The 17,271-nt window shown below is 41.6% G+C and overlaps 1 protein-coding gene across 11 annotated transcripts in view; it reads left to right on the top strand.

Moving 5' to 3' along the window:
* The window catches only part of STARD13 (StAR related lipid transfer domain containing 13), a 557,207-nt gene that overhangs the window by 357,322 nt on the left and 182,614 nt on the right, over nt 1-17,271 (top strand). The window contains exon 1 of one of the 11 annotated variants that reach the window (XM_012465548.3): nt 12,604-13,445. The exons of the other annotated variants lie outside the window; for them this stretch is intronic. Within the exon in view, the coding sequence (XP_012320971.2) occupies nt 13,277-13,445 (169 nt within the window). The 5' untranslated portion in view covers nt 12,604-13,276. Of the gene's footprint in view, nt 1-12,603; nt 13,446-17,271 lie in introns of those variants that run through there. 11 annotated transcript variants of the gene reach the window in all.

The following is a 17,271-nucleotide window of genomic DNA, read 5'->3' as shown; positions in this document are numbered from 1 at the left end:
GTGAGTCGCGCCTGAATCCTGGCACTCATAGGCCGAGGCAAACAGATCATTTGAGGTCACGGGTTCTAGACCAGCCTGACCAATATGGTGAAACCCCATCTGTACTAAAAAAAAATTAGCCGAGTGTGGTGGCACACACCTGTAGTCCCCACTACTCAGGAGGCTGAGGCAGGAGAATCGCTTGAACCTGGGAGGCAGAGGTTACAGTGAGCCGAGGTTGCACCACTGCACTCCAGCCTGAGCGAGAGAGTGAGACTCTGTCTCAAAAAAATAAAAACAAACAAAAAGTGTAGATGGGTTGGGGCCAGACTAGACACAGAGACATGAGTAAAATTGTCTGAGTGCTCCAAGCAGGAGGGCAGTGCGTGTGTGCTGGACACATCACGCAGCAAGGAATGAATGTAAGAGGCATTTTGAAAGAGGAACCAATAGACTTTGTTTTCTTTTCTCAGATGAAATTATTTTGAACACTGGAGTTTGCATAACTGTATTAGACACTGGGGAGTTCAAGCCATGTAAGACCGTATCTATCATTGTGCAGATTTTTCTTGTCTCTTCCATCTGCAGTACACAGAGGCAACTGGAAATAAGCTAAGACTGAAGTTCCTTCTGTATACCCCATCATAAATCATTGGTTAGGCTTGGGCCCCAAGTAATACAACAGAATATTTAACAAATGGAAATTTAAGATATATCACCCATCATTTCACCCTCCTAAAAATGGTCATGATTATCTTTTTAGTGCAGTTTCTTCTAAACTATTTTTACCATGCTTTTTTCTTATCTTAAATACATTATAATCACAGTATATAGCACACCATTTTTGTCTTACATTTTCACGTAGAACAATGCACTGGCCGATTAACGGAGTGCTGGGACTGGATTTTCCAAGGCAAGCCATATTAAGAAACAAGCCAAGGCCAAGGAGAGCCCTTGAGACTCCCGAAGTCAGGGAATGAAAGAAGCGGTTTTAAGGTCATTGAAGACTGTGAGTAGCTTTTGATATGTTCTGTCTTTCTATGCAGCAAATACATTTTTGGTGCTCAGTTAATATTCTCCTGTGATTGATTAGTGTTGAGTTATCTTGGTGGGGCCTCTAAGGAGAAGGTAACCATGTCTGACTATCTGTATTATACATGGTCTGCCTAAACAGGTCTGAACCATAAGACACAGTGTCATTATGGTAGTGCTCTGGGAGATTGGCCAGAGGCTACTGTGTGCTGTGATAAGCATCACGCTCTAAAGACACATGGTTAAAAAACCTCAGGAGTTGGCCAGGCACAGTGGCTCATGCTTGTATTCTCAGCACTTTGGGAGGCAGAGATGGATGAATCACAAGATCAGAGGATCAAGACAATCCTGGCTAACATAGTGAAACCCCGTCTCTACTAAAAACTGCTAAAAAAGTTAACCAGGCATGGTGGCGTGCGCCTGTAGTCCCAGCTACTCGAGAGGCTGAGGCAGGAGAATCGCTTGAATCTGGGAGGCAGAGGTTGCAGTGAGATTGTGCCATTGCACTCCAGCCTGGCGATAGAGCAAGACTCTGCCTCAAAAAAAAAAAAAACCCAAAAACTCAGGAGTCTCTGAGTCTCTGCATCTTTACGCATACACACATATTCTCTACCGGGAAAGAATTCCTCCAGAAAGTCTTTACAAAACAGGCACAAAAATGGATGAACCTGGAGGACATTATGCTAAGTGAAATCAGCCAGACACAGAAAGACCGAGCCACATGATCTCACATGTGAAATTTAAAAAAGTTGAACTTGGCTGGATGCAGTGGCTCACACCTGTAATCCCAGCACTTTGGGAGGCCGAGGCAGGCAAATCACCTGAGGTCAGGAGTTCGAGACCAGCCTGGCCAACCTGGTGAAACCTGGTCTCTACTAAAAATTCAAAAATTAGCTGGGCGTGGTGGTGAGCTTCTGTAATTCCAGCTACTTGAGAGGCTGAGGCAGGAGAATTGCCTGAACCTGGGAGGCGGAGGTTGCAGTGAGCCGAGATCATGAAATTGCACTCCAGCCTGGGTGACAAGAGCAAAACTTCATCTCAAAAAAAAAGGTTAAACTCACAGAAGCAGAGAGAAGAATGGTGGTTGCCACTGTCTCTCTTCTCAATAATGATTTATCCTGGCAAAAGAGGAGGACAGTTACAATTACAGGACTGCGTTGCTGGTGCTATGACAGAGGTGTAGAGGGTCCCTGGGGGAGCAGAGGAGAGACAGTTAAGTTAGAACAGAACAGAGGCAGGGCCAGGGACAGGGGCTGTGGAATGGGGAGATGCTGGTCAGAGGGTACAAACTTTCCATTTTAAGATAAGTAAGTTCTGGGGATCTAACGTACAGCATAGTGACTACAATTAATAAGACTATTGAATACTTGATGACGGAGTAGATCTCAACTGTCACCACACACACACACACACACACACACACACATCACTATGTGAGGTGTTGTATCATGGTGATTTTTAAATTTTAAAATATTTAATTGATAGATAAAGATTGTATATCTTCAAGGTATGCAAGATGATTTGAGATAGGGATACAGTGTGTGATGATTCCTGCAGTGGAATTAACACACCCATCACCCTCATGCTGTCTCTGAGATCCCCTAAGTCATGATGATTTGTTTTTTTCGAGATGAAGTCTTGCTCTATCACCCAGGCTGGAGTACAGTGGCGCCGTCACGGCTCACTGCAACCTCCGTCTTTTGGGTTCAAGTGATTCTTGTACTTCATCCTCCTCAGTAGCTGGGATTACAGGCACATGCCACCAGGATCAGCTTATTTTTCTTTTTTTCAGTAGAGACAGGGCTTCGCCATATTGGCCAGGCTGGCCTTGACCAAACTAAACCTTCCTGACCCACCTCAGCCTCCCAAAGTGCTGGAATTACAGGCGTAAGCCACCACTCCCAGCCTGTCATGGTGATTTGAATACTAATCTCTCTTATTAATTGAAGCAGGCGTGTCACATAGGAAAGTATTTATGCATTTTTTTCTCTTCATGGGCATCTTTTCCCCCATATCTTCTTCCTAGCCTTCTCGCCCAGGTATGCATCCCTCCAGGCTCCTGCACCACTTTTCTGCTGTGCAGAATGCCTCTGTTCTGTTCTAACTTAGCCGTCTCTCCTCTGCTCCCCCGGGGACCCTCCACACCTCTGTCATAGCACCAGCAATGCAGTCCTGTAATTGTAACTGTCCTCCTCTTTTGCCACGATAAATCATTGTTGAGAAGAGAGACAGTGTCTTATTCTTCTCTGTGCCATCAGAGTCTAGCCCTGTGCCTGACGTGAAGTATACATTAGAGATACTTGAATAAGAAAGGGTGAAAGAAATGGTAACATGAGTTAGTGATTTTGTCTCTGTTGATGATAAACAAGATGCCAGAAAAAAAATCTTTGTATTACACCGGGAACACTTTTGGTTAAATTATTTCTCTTAAATGAAAAGAGAAGCCTCCCCTTGCTTCCCAGCCACTGCCCTATAGTGCGTCTTCCAGTCACTTCAGCACTACATGACGCCTAAATCTAGACCTCTAGAGGGATATTTTGCTACTCTCTCAAATTCATAGTCTCCTCTCCTTATGGGATTTCTTAAATGCTGCTACTCTTCTCTGCACCACTTTCAAGTACAGATTGATGGTCTTATATTAGAAATATGAAAGAAAAGCATTCTAACAGATTTTTCGGTATGCTGAGATGCATTTATCCAAGAAGGCATATCTAAGAAATGAAATTGCATTATTCATCCTGCACCTTTATTCCTCTACCGTGTGTGGGCCATACTCAATTCCCAACTGCTGCTTGACACCGTGAAGAAAGGGATTGTATATAAAAATAGAGACAGAATCCAGGGCAATAGGTCAGACAATGATCCTAATTAAATGGTGTGCCTGTCACTGGGTAATCCCAAATATTTACAAAACGGACAATTAGAAGATTTTCCAGAGGATTCATCATAGAATTTCTTCAATGAGCAAGTGTCCATTTGGTATTCAAATTATAATTTGAGTCAACATTAAGAACATATATTCACCGTTGTTCAAGATGGGAGGAGGCTATAGAGTCTTACCTGAAGTAAATGAAGGTAAGCCTCTAAGTACAGACAAATTCTACCTAAAAGACTAAAAATTTTCTTCTAGTAATCTAAGCAATTCATTGAAAACAAATAAGCAATTGCTTTTAAAAATAAGTAGGTTAGAGAAAACGCTAGATAGTAAATTTGTTAAAATCTCCAGTAAAATTATTGAATGAATTATTAATGAGATATATATGAGCATGAAGAATCAGAGATGGTTAATAACCCAGATGCAGTTAGGGTCCACGAAGAGCAAATGAAGCCACATGAACACAGTCTCCACTTTGGTAAGGTAGCAAGACTGGCCCATCAGAGGAAGGCCGTGGACACAGTCGGTGGGTGATCACCTCAGAAGATTCTGCCATCATATCCCTGTGGAAAAATATAGGCTAGAAAAAAGGGCAGCTTGGAGCACTGCATCTGATTGGATAGCTGTTCCCACAAAACACGGACCAGTGGACTGAAGTCACTCAGAAGAGCTATCTGTAGGGTCAGCTGAATGTAGCTGGCTCAATGCTGCCTTACTGTTTAGTTAAAGGCACAGCAAGCATGCCTATGCAATTTGTAACTGACACAAAGATAAGGTAGTATTACTAAAATTTTCCTATGCCCTTTAGCACCTCTTTGTGGAGCAAGAGGTTTGCTCATCCCTCCAGGCTAATTTTCACAGAGGACCTTAAACTGCCCTCTGCTTGATGGTCAAGGAATATACTTTTGTCACTAGCCAACAAAGTGAAATACATGTATTTGTATTAGTCAGGGTTCTCTAGAGGGACTGAATTAATAGGATAGACAGATATAAAGGAAAATTTATTAAGTATTAATTCACTCGATCACAGAGTCCCACAATTGGCTGTCTGCAAGCTGAGGAGCAAGGAGAGCCAGTCCGAGTCCCACAACTAAAGAACTTGGAGTCTGATATTCGAGGGCGGGAAGCATCCAGCACAGGAGAAAGATATAGGCTGGGAGGCTAGGCCAGTCTTGCCTTTCTGTCTGCTTTATATTCTACCACACTGGCAGCTGATTAGACTGTGCCGGCCCAGATTAAGCGTGGGTCTGCCTTGCCCAGCCCACTGACTGAAATGTTAATCTCCTTTGGCACCACCCTTGCAGACACACCAGGATAAATACTTTGTATCCTTCAATCCAATAAATCAAGTTGACACTTAGTATCACAGTATTTAAGGCTCTTCCCAGAGAATAAAACCTAGAATTATCTGCTGTCCAATCCTTACTCAATCCAAGTTGTATCATCAGCAACAAGAGCAATACTTGTAATGATTGCCTAAAAAATATACATCTATTTCTCTAGACATTTCTAAATTTTGTCTTTGGTGAAATTCATATCATCACTTATTCAATTATTTATTCAATCATTTGTTCAATCAATCACTACTGATGTACTGCTCTGTGCCAGGCCTTACAGTAGGCATCAAGTATAGAATGTGAATGAAATAGACACAGTCCACCCAAAGCAGTCTGCTGGGGAAAATACACAACACACAGGTCCATGAGCAAATACACATGTAATTATAAACTGGGAGAGGGCTATAGGAACCACAAAGGGTTTACTGCCTTCACTTACAGGAAGTCAACAGAGATGGCTTGCGTGAGGATACATCAGTTAAGCTAATATTTGGAAGCTGAGAAACAGCCAGTCATAGGAAGGCTCCATGCAACATTGCAGCTGGGGAGTAACGTGTGCAGAAAGGCAACTGAGGCAGCAATGTGGAGGAGGCTAGCTGGGAGCTGGAATTGATGGGGGAGGGGTTGGCAGGGACTGGATTGTGCAGGACCCAGTGGGCCAAGTAAGCAGTTTAATTTTTGTTCTTGGTGCAATGAAAAACTCTAGAGAATTTTAAGCCGGAAAGTCTTAATATGGTCTGAGATATGGTTAAAAGATGACAGACAATAGCATACTGGAACCATGGTTTTCAAAGACCCTCACAGAAATTTCTTTTCCTAAATAATGCTTGTTATATTATTGTTGACATTGAAGAATATGGTTAAGAAACTGTGAACTAAATTTAGCTACCATATTCAATATTTTTAAGGGTGCTGATTTTTTTTTTTTTTTTTGAAACAGGGTCTTGCTCTGTTGCCCAAGCTGGAATGCAGTGGCACACTCATGGCTTACTGCAGCCTTGACTTCCCAGGCTCAAGTGATCTTTCTACCTTAGCCTTTCGAGTAGAGGGGACTATAGGCTCTCACAACCATGCCTGGCTAACTCTTGCAATTTTTTTTTTTTTTTTTTTGTAGAGATAGGTTTTTTCATGTTGCTCAGGCTGGTCTCGAACTCCTAAGCTCAAGTGATCCACTCACCTTGGCCTTCCGAAGTGCTGGGATTACAGGCATGCTGATTCCTTATGAGGACCTGGGAAAATCTTCCCTGGGGTCGCCATACCTGGTGATCTGTATTTATCTTGATCACTGTTTTATTTTTCATCTTATGGATATGCTGAATTTTGTAATTGGTCTTGTTTCCATTTTGCTTTGTCCAAGAGGCATCTTAAGCCACATTCTCACCGACTTCAAGCAAATGTGCAAGACTTCATGCTTGCCTATCTGTGAATGGATTTTACCCCTGGCTTTATTATTTTCCTGCCCTTACTTTACCTTTCCCCCAAATTCAGTTAGTTGTTTATTTTATTGGGGTGGGGGGTTGTTTGCTACCAGAAATAACAAGGCAAAAATAAATAGCTGGAGGAGAAAGTCAGGAATGGAACGTATCTCAACTACTGCAATAAGTTTAAAGACCTCTTCTTAAGTTCAAAAGATCATTTGGTAAGTAAAGAATAGAGAACACTCACCTAACAGCAGATTTTACGAAAATACAAAAATAACAGCCAGCAATTTATGCACTTAGATATATATGGTCTAATATATGAGCTTATATATGATCTAAGACATTTAGATCATATATAAAACAGCATAAGACAATAGAGATAGCCTGTAGCCTCCCACACTTCACTTAACATGGAGTATAGTGGTAAGTTTATTTTCTGTCTTCCCTGGCAGACAGTCCCTTGAGAGCAGGGACCACATCATACTCACCTTTCTATCTACTATACTTACTGCACTGCTTTTCAGGCATTCAATGTTAAACGTATGAATGAGTAAATATAGATTATAAAAAATAAAGCCTCCTCTAATCTCAGACTGCATCAGCAAAAGTACAATGCCCTGAATGCAGGAAATACGCACACAATGTACCATAAACTATTGTGCTTGTCCAAGTCTAGAGCTCTAAGCTTAGAGTAGATGCCAGCATATTTTTAAAGGGATACTGACAGACTGAAGCAGATCCAAAAGAGAGCAGTCATCTGGCTGAATGGCTGAAAGTCATGTGGTTCGATGGAAAACAATGTGAGCCTACACAAAAAGATTCTTATAAGGGCTTTTGACAAACATCTGAAGGATGGTCTTGTGGAAGAAAGCATAGATTTGTCCTGTCTGATTCCAAATGGCAGAATCAGAGCTAGTGGATGTAAATTAAAAGGAAGAATGTTCTTCAACATTTTGGGGTCCTCTGTGAGACAGTAAACTCTGTATAAGCAGGTAGAGAATTAACTACTGCAGTTGAGTAGAGATGGGTGAAGTAGTTGAGTGGTTGGATTAGAAAATGTTTAATATTCCTTCTAAATCCAAGATGTCAAAACTTTATGCCTGTAGTAGTTGCAATGGACAAATAGATTCCATATGAACATGTAACAAGCCAATCTCATTAATGTGCCACGTAATGATGGTTTACAGGTATTAACATGACTGGTAAGACTAAAGAGCTTTGTGTTAGTCATGAAAGTGTTTTGGAGGCAATAGGTTAACTGAGCCTCATGGGTGGAAGAGAAGGGAATCACACAATTCCAGATCTGTGAAACAACTGAGAAAAGTGAAAGAATTCTGGTTTGGCTGGAGTGGGTGGATGTAGTAATGGTCCCAGGACAGGACAGACCAGGTTGCTTTCATATGGGCTGGAGCTGATGGTTGTATCTCCAGGGAATGGTATAAGGGGAGAGCACATGCTCCTGGAGGCCCATAGATGGGCATTCACCAGACAGTAGGGAGGGCTGAGAGACGAAGTAAAGGAAATCTATTACCGCCCACAAGTGTTTGTGGCAGGATCTGGACTCCAGATGAGAGCCATGGTCTGGAGCTAGGGAAGCCGATCTGGGCCGTGCCCTTTCATGGAATCCTGATCCCGGCTGCCAGTGTTAGTATCACTGGCTTGTCTGCACTGGGCATGGGACATGGGGTACGTCCAGATGGGGAAGGCTAACCGGCACAGAGTTGGACACACACATCACAAATCAACTGGTAAAGATCTTCAAACGCTGGACTTCAGAGCCCACAGGAAGGCTTTGACATCAACCCACAACCTTTGGGTTCACGTAATTTCGAAAGCAGCCTTCCAAATCAGCCCTGCATTTTTCCGCCTGCCACTTGTATCTCAAACATTTTCCCACTTGGCAGAACTACCTTGGCTCCCTCTGAGCAGACTGACGAGGAGGCTGGAATGTGTGTGAAGGAGCAGAAAGGGCAGCAGACAGTGAGCCATTCCTGGCTTCTGTAAAAGCACTCCTTAGCTTTCTGCCCTGTGTATACAAGATTCCATTGAGGGCTAATCTGGGATCATCTATCAAAAGACTTGAAAATTCGAAATACCAAAAGTTTTGCTTAGAGGTCAAATTTCAGAGTTTTGACTGTATTTGGAGTGTTTGCATTGAGAGGGAATGCCATGAGAAACTCAAGACATAGGCAGCGTTAGCCTTGAGGACGGACAGAATGCAGAGTATAAACAAACTACCCTGGAAAGGACTGGCAAAGAGGGTCAAGCTGAGCTGCTTATTCATTTGAGGGGTGGGGGGTGGGGTGAGTCTCTAGTCCTCACCTATGGGTTACTCCTAAGAGGGCTTGTGGCTCCTATTGTTTGATTAAGGGCTCTGCGCGCTATACTTCTTACCTGAAGACACCAGATCTCAATCACTACAGGATTTTAGCCACCCCATACCCATATTTCCATGTAGACATTCCAGTATCGCAGGCAGTTAAATAGGATTAGGATGATTTTCAGGCTCTTCTTCCAAAATGCTCTCCCTTTCCAATTTCCGCAGTGCCTTTTCAGTCCCGTGTTTTTCCTTCCCTGTCTCTTATGTGTAATAATGGGAAAAAACAGCATCAGCTGGGAGATGCACAGAGGCTCTGCACTTGCTATGTGACTTCTGTCTTAGCCTCCTTTCCATCCAATCAGATACCTCCAGGGACAGCTGTGGAGATTAATGTAAAAAAAAAACATACAATGTGAAGCCATGAAGGCTTCAGGTCCCGCACATAGTAGGTGCTCAATGCTGTCCCCCCTCGCCTTTTTCCTGTCCCTTGTCTTTTGCTGGCTTTGGTTCCCAGTAATCATCTGTTTATCTCATTCTGAAATAGTCTGAGTGGCGATCACAATTGATGACCAAATTAGGAGGGAAGAAAAGTAGGTGAAAACTGAACACAAGTGCTATCTGTTTTTCTCATTTTTAAAGGTACTAGAGAGGGAGAGATATGGTGTCAGTCTTGGAAGATGCTTGTGATTTGGGCACTCTCTTCCTCTTTGATTCCACAGGACCTCATGCACTCACTGGAGAAGAGGACCAGCTCTCTCAGTTGCATGTAAAGCACAAGCCAGAGAGAGAACTAGCCATTTCTTGATGCGAATACAACAGCACTGTCTACCCCAGTGGTAATTCTTCTAACACTGGGACTAACTGATCACAAAAAAGAATTCATTTAAAAAGTACAGGTTTCATAGCAATAGCAATACATTAGCATAAAACGAGGTACTAATGACATGCTAATGAGAAAATAATGTTACCTATTTGCTTTAAATATAATACTTTGGAAATACAAAATGACAGAAACATGGTGAGCAGGTGCATGAATTTACAGATAGTACTTGAACCATGAAATAAAACTTTAGGGGCCCTGTATATGCATACAGAAGACCGAATTGTTGATACGTGATCCTTCCTAGATCCCCTTATTAAAACACTGGCTGATTTTTTTGAAAAAATGAGGCTTTATTCTAAGTTGGTTTTTTTAAATTAGGGAATAAAAATTCCTTTAAAAAAAATGTAGGGCCAGGTGCTATGGGTCATGCCTGTAATCCCACCAGTTTGGGAGGCTAAGGCAGGAGGATCACTAGAAACCAGGAGTTTGCCATCAGCCTAGGAAGCAAAGCAAGACCCGATCTCTACAAATTTCTTTTAAATTGGCCAGGTGTGATGATGTGCACCTGGAGTCCCAGCTGCTTGGGACACTGAGGAAAGAGACTCACTTGAGCCCAGGAGCTGGAGACTACAGTGAACTATGATTGCATCATTGCAATCCAGCCTAGGTGACAGAGTGAGGCACCATATTTTAAAAAAATAATAATAAGTTCAATTATTGCTCTTCATTGCCAAAAATGTTTTTATTAACTATTACATATAGTCATAAATACAAACTTATGATCTTGATGTTTTCAGAACAGGACACCCTAGAACTTTCAACACATTCATTACTGTGCAATAAGGAGACAACGTAAGTTTTATTGTTGTTATTGTTTTTTCTAGTAACCTGGCCTTGACATACTGCAGTCCTTCTCAGGAAGAATCATTCCACTTGCTTTTATGATAGAATGCAGCCAAATCAGCAATGAAATGCAAGTTGGTATTGGAAATGGCTGGTCTTTTTTTTTTTTGAGATGGAGTCTCACTCTGTCACCCAGGCTGGAGTGCAGTGGCGTGATCTCAGCTCACTGCAAACTCTGCCTCCCAGGTTCAAGCAATTCTCTGTCTCAGCCTTCTGAGTAGCTGGGATTACAGGTGCCTACCTCCATGCCTGGCTAATTTTTGTATTTTTAGTAGAGACGAGTTTTCACCATCTTGGCCAGGCTGGTCTTGAACTCCTGACCTCGTGATCCACCCGCCTCGGCTTCCCAAAGTGCTGAGATTACAGGCATGAGCTTTAAGTGTTAGCCAAAGCTATAAAAAGCTACGTATTTTTTCCTACCTTTTCCTCACCTTTACTTGGTTTCCCAGAAATGTTCAATGATCCCAAATCCCACACTGCACTCTCTTCCTCTCTCCACCCTCCTTCCATTCTCTCCCAGTAAAAAAGTGGTAACTACCAAGTGTCTGGCTGGAACAAAAAGTTACAACACGGATGCTCCCAATGTTGGACTATCAAGCCGAAAGCATGTGCACAAAGCAGCTGATACAAACACTTCAGTCACATGGCCACCAGTGGGGACTGAGCTGGGCCCATGAACCTTCCAGGCAGCAACTTTGCAATATCGTTCTCAGCCTTTCTCCATTCACATCCACGCTTCTGCCGAGCCATTCGTTAGGTCTCAGATCCCTTTCACCTTCCACAAAGGATGCTATGAAACAGAAAAACTGCTGCTCAAATCCCAAATAAGAATGGAAAGTGCACAATATGACCCAGTAGATCTCCTTTCCCTTTCTGCTATGAAGCCAACCTGCAAACAAAGACATGCTGACTCTTGTATAAAACCATCCGAAGAGGCGGAGGATTATCAACTACTGTAAGATAGTAGGCAATTGTCACATGCTGTACCCCAGAGATCTTTCTTAACTTGTTTATTTACATAGTGGGACAGTTACACAAGACGAGCTGCTTCTCAGAATCCAGCTACCAACAATTCCCTCAGGGGAAGTTATTAAGGCTGATGGGCCTCGGAGAGCCAGAGTAAGAAGAATCGAAGCCCCAGTTTAAGTCCTGTTAAGCTTTTGATTTGGAAATAATTTAGAAATAATTTCTCATTATTAGACTATAAATGCCCGGCCAGGCTATGTTTCAGTCTGAGTCAGCCAAATGTAGAAGCAACTTGGTCATATACTTTTTTATGTAAGAATCTTATTCATTCAGCCCCAGGCTCCGAATTTAATAACATGTTTTCTATGGACTTCTTCTCTTCATATCTAACAATATTAAAGAAGAAAAACCGGGAAAAATTATAATGACTCCCATATATATATATATATACTCAGATATAGCCAAATGGAATTACTAGCAGTTTGCTTAAACACGCACTCTGGTTCGGGGTCTGCATACATGGGCACCTAGAGCCTCTTGCAAAGCCCTCCCCAGTTTCTGCCTATCAGAATTCTCCCCCATTTACAAAAGCCTATCCAAATGTCTCTTTCTCTGGCTTGCAATCATCACCCCAGTCAAAAATAATATTGCTCACCTGGCATTGTGTTTGTGTCCTTTTTGAGACACCTATGTGGCCTCATGTTAGAAGCTTTTGTATAATTTCTCAATGGATCCTTAGCAGGTTGGTGACAGTATCTTTGATATCTTTGCAACTTCTGCAATGATTCTTGTCTTTAATGATTCAATGTCTTAAATGTGATAGGCGCTTTCTAAGTATTTTGCCTCTAGGTGATTAAAAATTGGAGAAGTAGAGAAATCAAAGAGGAACAGATGCTTAATAAGTACCACGTGTGTGCTTTGCCTCTGTGTCTTATCTGTAAGAGCCCTCCAATTCCCAACACGTGAGGGTCAAGAGTCTGTGCCGTATTTACTCCTGGTGTTAAAGCCCTTGAAGTTTATAAGTTAGTTTTTCACTGGAAAAGTTTTTATTTGAGTTGTTTCTTGATAATGAAGTCTGGTAGTTTACACTCAGCTGTTGATGCTTGTTTGAAGTATTTTTTTTTTAAGAGATTTATCAGGTCCATCTTTTACCTGGCTGCAGCTGCCTTGTAGAAAGCGAAGGCACTTTCTCAGCCTGAAAAGTTTCCTGCCCCTGGACTTGTTTGTCTTCTACTGTCTTTGCCGTTCCCTCTCTTTCTCTTTTAACTCTTTTAGTGAGGGCTGCTTTTGGGTGCTTCGTCAGCTCTGAGGCACGTCAAATACGTGGATTTTGCTTTCAGCATTGTGTGGGGGATCCTGGCGGCTGGAACGGCCTCTGGTCCGGGCTTAGGGCTGACTGCGAAAGTTCCTATTTTCCTCTCTTCCTCTCATTGGCTCCCGTGATCACATGAGGGCGGGGGGTTGGAATTCTGAGTTGTGGCTTTGGCACTCCTTTTTCTTTTTAAAAATCGCTGGGTCTGTTGAGCTGTCCTGGGCTGGGTGCCTTGCTCTTTGACTGAGACTGGAGACAGACGGAAACAGCCACAGGCAGACTGAGGTGGCAACAGGAAATCTGCCGAGATGTTCAGTCAGGTGCCCAGGACCCCAGCCTCAGGCTGCTACTACCTAAATTCCATGACACCTGAGGGCCAGGAGATGTACTTGCGATTTGATCAGACTACAAGACGCTCTCCTTACAGGATGAGCCGGATTCTAGCACGCCATCAGCTAGTGACTAAAATTCAACAAGGTGAGTGGCCGGCAGTGGAAGGCTGTTGTTGCTCATTCTTATTTCTGTTGGCTCTATTTCATGCTAACCCAGTTTTTTTTTTTTTTTTTTTAATTATTGTTTTCACTTTATAACATGTGGATTTCTATGTCACACTACCCGTAACTTTGAAAAATAACTTTAGGCTGCAGTTTTCACAAACAGGGACAGCCCTTAGCTGCCACATAGCTCAACATAAAGTGCACAGAAAACTTCACGGTGGGAGAGTGAATCATAAATTCCAAAACTTACATGTGTCTACAGAACAGATGAGAATGGTTACTCAGTGTGTATCTTAGGAGCTTTTCTGCAATTTCCTCACACTCCGTCACATTTAGAATGTGGACACTTGTTTATTTCCTTAGGGAGGGGGCGGGGGACTAATGTCCACCCTGTGGGAGTATTTGGAACATCCTTAGTGAAGAGCAGGAAAGTAAGAATTCTGTTCTGAAGTCCACCAGGCTAAGCACTAGAATCGCATTCTCTTCCTGTTTGTATGTTTATGTCAGCAGTTGCCACAGATGTGTTGATATTGTTTTTCTGGTAAAGAATTAAGGTGTTTGTTTATCTCAAAACAAATCCTATGACCTGCATACAAAACTCCAGCTTCCTAAGGCAAAGAGAAGAGAATACTGATTACAAGCTGCTTGATTTTCTTTTTATTCTCAGCCCCCGCAAAATACCAGCCCTGAAGTCTGGACATTACTAATATTTACCAGTCTCCAAGAAAAAAAAAATTTTAAACATGATCCTTATACGGTATATCAGGAAAAAGTAGAAAGATGAACATTCCTAAGAGGTTCCTAACACACATGTCTACAGTCCATTAATGATCACCCCCCCAGACTAAAATAAAAGAAATGATTATATCGGTGCTACACAACTTAACCAGGAATTTCTACAGCCATTATAAAAATACAGTTTCCATTTAAATAAATGAGTTTAAGATTATATTGAATATTAGAGAGGAAGTTGGGGTTTGTAATCATGAAAATCTTATTGTAATGTTTCCAAAAAGAACAATATGTATTCTAGTGAGCAGCATTTGATGAGATTGTTTCCTTGGAAATTAGGATTTGTTTGTAAAGGTTCAGGAACTAGTTATGTGTGAAGGATGCTGGTCCTACATGCCGGTCTGATTTCAGGAAGGATATTATGTCATTCCATAAACTCTGTGTGCAGGTCTTGATTGAATAGAAACAAAAGTAATTATTTCCCTGTGGCTTGATTTAAAAATACTTTAGGCTTAGAATAAAAACCAGCTCCACTTTGGTTTTAGAAATTTCTGGCGATGGTGCCTTTCCAAATGCCATCATCTTTATGAGCACTGGGGCTTAATAATGCTCTATCATCTACAATATATAAATGTTTCTCAGCTTGCATATCATATTAGAAATATTGCATAGAGGCCAGGCGTGGTGGCTCACACCTGCAATCCCAACACTTCGGGAGGCCGATGGGGGCATATCACCTGAGGTCGGGAATTCGAGACCAGCCTGGCCAACATGGGAAAACTCTGTCTATACTAAAAATACAAAATTATCCAGGTGTGGTGGCACATGCCTGTAATCCCAGCTACTTGGGAGGCTGAGGTAGGAGAATCATCTGAACCCAGGAGGCGGGAGTTACAGTGAGCCAAGATCACACCACTGCACTCCAGCCTGGATGACAGTGCAAGACTCTGTCTCAAAAAAAAAAAAAAAGAAAGAAAGAAAGAAAAGAAAAGAAAGGATCAACAAACAGACACTGGGGCCTACCTGAGGGTTGAGGATGGGAAGAGTGAAAGGATGAAAAAAAAAAAAGAAAAAGAATTATTGCATAGAACTAGCTGAAATTGCTTTGCAAACCTCCTTAGATATATTTACAATAATTGATTTTATTTAAATATTATTTATGTTCTTTTGGAATGAGGGTTATTTTTCCATCCAGGATTTGAAGTTGTGAACACATGCACTATGATCACACCACTGCATTCCAGCCTGGGTGAGAGTAAGACCCTGTCTCAAAAACAAAAAGAAAACAAAGCTGTTAGTAAAATAACTTGACATCCTGTGATACTAGTAACTTGAGACATACGGGTGCCCTCGGTTTATGTTTCATTTTTGTCTAATTAGAAAATTTGAGGATTCCCTCCTTGTTATACTGGGCAATGGAGTGTTTGCAGTCAATGAATGCCTAACACTTAAAAATGACTGTTAAGATCACAGGGAAGCAATAAAGATTTTCAACAGTGTAGTGATTCAGAAATCATTATCTGTTAACATCATACAACTCTATAGTAAGACAATGAGAAAGCAATGCAGAACAATTTTATTGAGTTTACTGTATTAGATGATTGGTTTACTGTAATAGCAGAGAATGTGGATTAAACAGTTACAGCATACCAAAATCATTATAGTTACTTTTTTTATTATATCCATTTTACAGATGAGAAAACAGATGCACACAGGGTTCAAGTAACTTGTCCAAGGTCACACAGTAGGAACTGGTACTTGAATACAGCTTGACAGTCCATGCTCTGCAATACATTAGACTATTTTTTAGTTTTTATAATAAGTGCTAAAGTACTGAACATATGGTTGAGCTTTGGATTATATAATATACTAGAGACTCTTTAGATTTTCTACTCAGCATACAGTATTGCACCATATTATAGGATCAGAATTGGTCACTCATGAAATTTCCTATCAGATTATATTTCTCTAGTGGAAGCAAAGTGCTAAACGTTTTATTCTCTTTAAACAGTTACTACCCAATAACACAGGATGTCAAGTTATTTTACTAACAGCTTTGTTTTCTTTCTGAGACTGAGTCTTACTCTGTTACTCAGGCTGGAGTGGCAGTGGTGTGATCATAGTGCATGTGTTCACATAGTGCAGGCTCAAGTGACCCTCCCACCTCAGCCTCCTGAGTAGCTGAGACTACAGGCGTGTGCCACCTTGCCTGGCTAATTTTTTAAATTTTTTTAGAGACAGGGTCTCACTATATTGCTCAGGCTAGTCTCAAACTCCTGGGCTCAAATGATCCTTCCACCTCAGCCTCCCAAAGTCCTGGGATTACAAGTGTGAGCCACCGTGCCCTGCCACTAACAGCTTTTAATCATTCTGTTAATCATGTGAAAATAAAATTAATGACAGCATTATTTTCTGTAGTTTACAGGTTAGTATCTTGAAGTGACAGCCACATCACTAATATTGTTTGCATTACTTTGCTTTAGATCTTGAAAATTTAGCATTATGTTAATTTGATTTGAAACCTCATTACTTATAATTTCTCTTGATTGTTGGGAACAGTGGAAACACATAAGTTGCTCCCCACTGACCTTATTATAGTGAGATAATCATTGAATGGAGTGCACATGATTCAATAGCAGATACACTCATGGGGAGGAAAAACAAGGAGGAGAAATAAAGGAATCTTTGATGATGCATAGGATCAGAATTTATTACCCAAACCCAGGATGAATCTAAACTTGCTCATCTCAGGGTACACATCAAAAATTACATGCATCATTTCTGTAGCCTGTTTTTTAGTTCTGGGGTTGCAAATCCAGTTCAAAAGAGAGGAGATGTTTAAAAGAGAGTGTTGTTTTGCAGAGTGAAAGTTTATCTTAAGTCATACTGCCCATAATCCCTACCCCACCTTCTTGCTTGAATCAATAGGGAAATTGTTGTAGAGAGAGAGAATGGAAATAATAATGGTCCTTATTTCCCTCACTGACTGGCACTTGGGAGTGGATAGGAGCGAGGATGCTGGGGGTGGAGGAAGACCATGTTAGGCCAAGGAAGGGTGGATTGGATTTTTTTCT

The sequence above is a fragment of the Aotus nancymaae genome, unplaced genomic scaffold (assembly GCF_030222135.1).
Source record: "Aotus nancymaae isolate 86718 unplaced genomic scaffold, 86718_ANA_hifiasm-v0.15.2.pri h1tg000043l, whole genome shotgun sequence".
Classification (NCBI taxonomy): Eukaryota; Metazoa; Chordata; class Mammalia; order Primates; family Aotidae; genus Aotus; species Aotus nancymaae.
The sequence above is the reverse complement of the archived record's forward strand: the minus strand, read 5'-3'. Positions and strand labels throughout refer to the sequence as shown.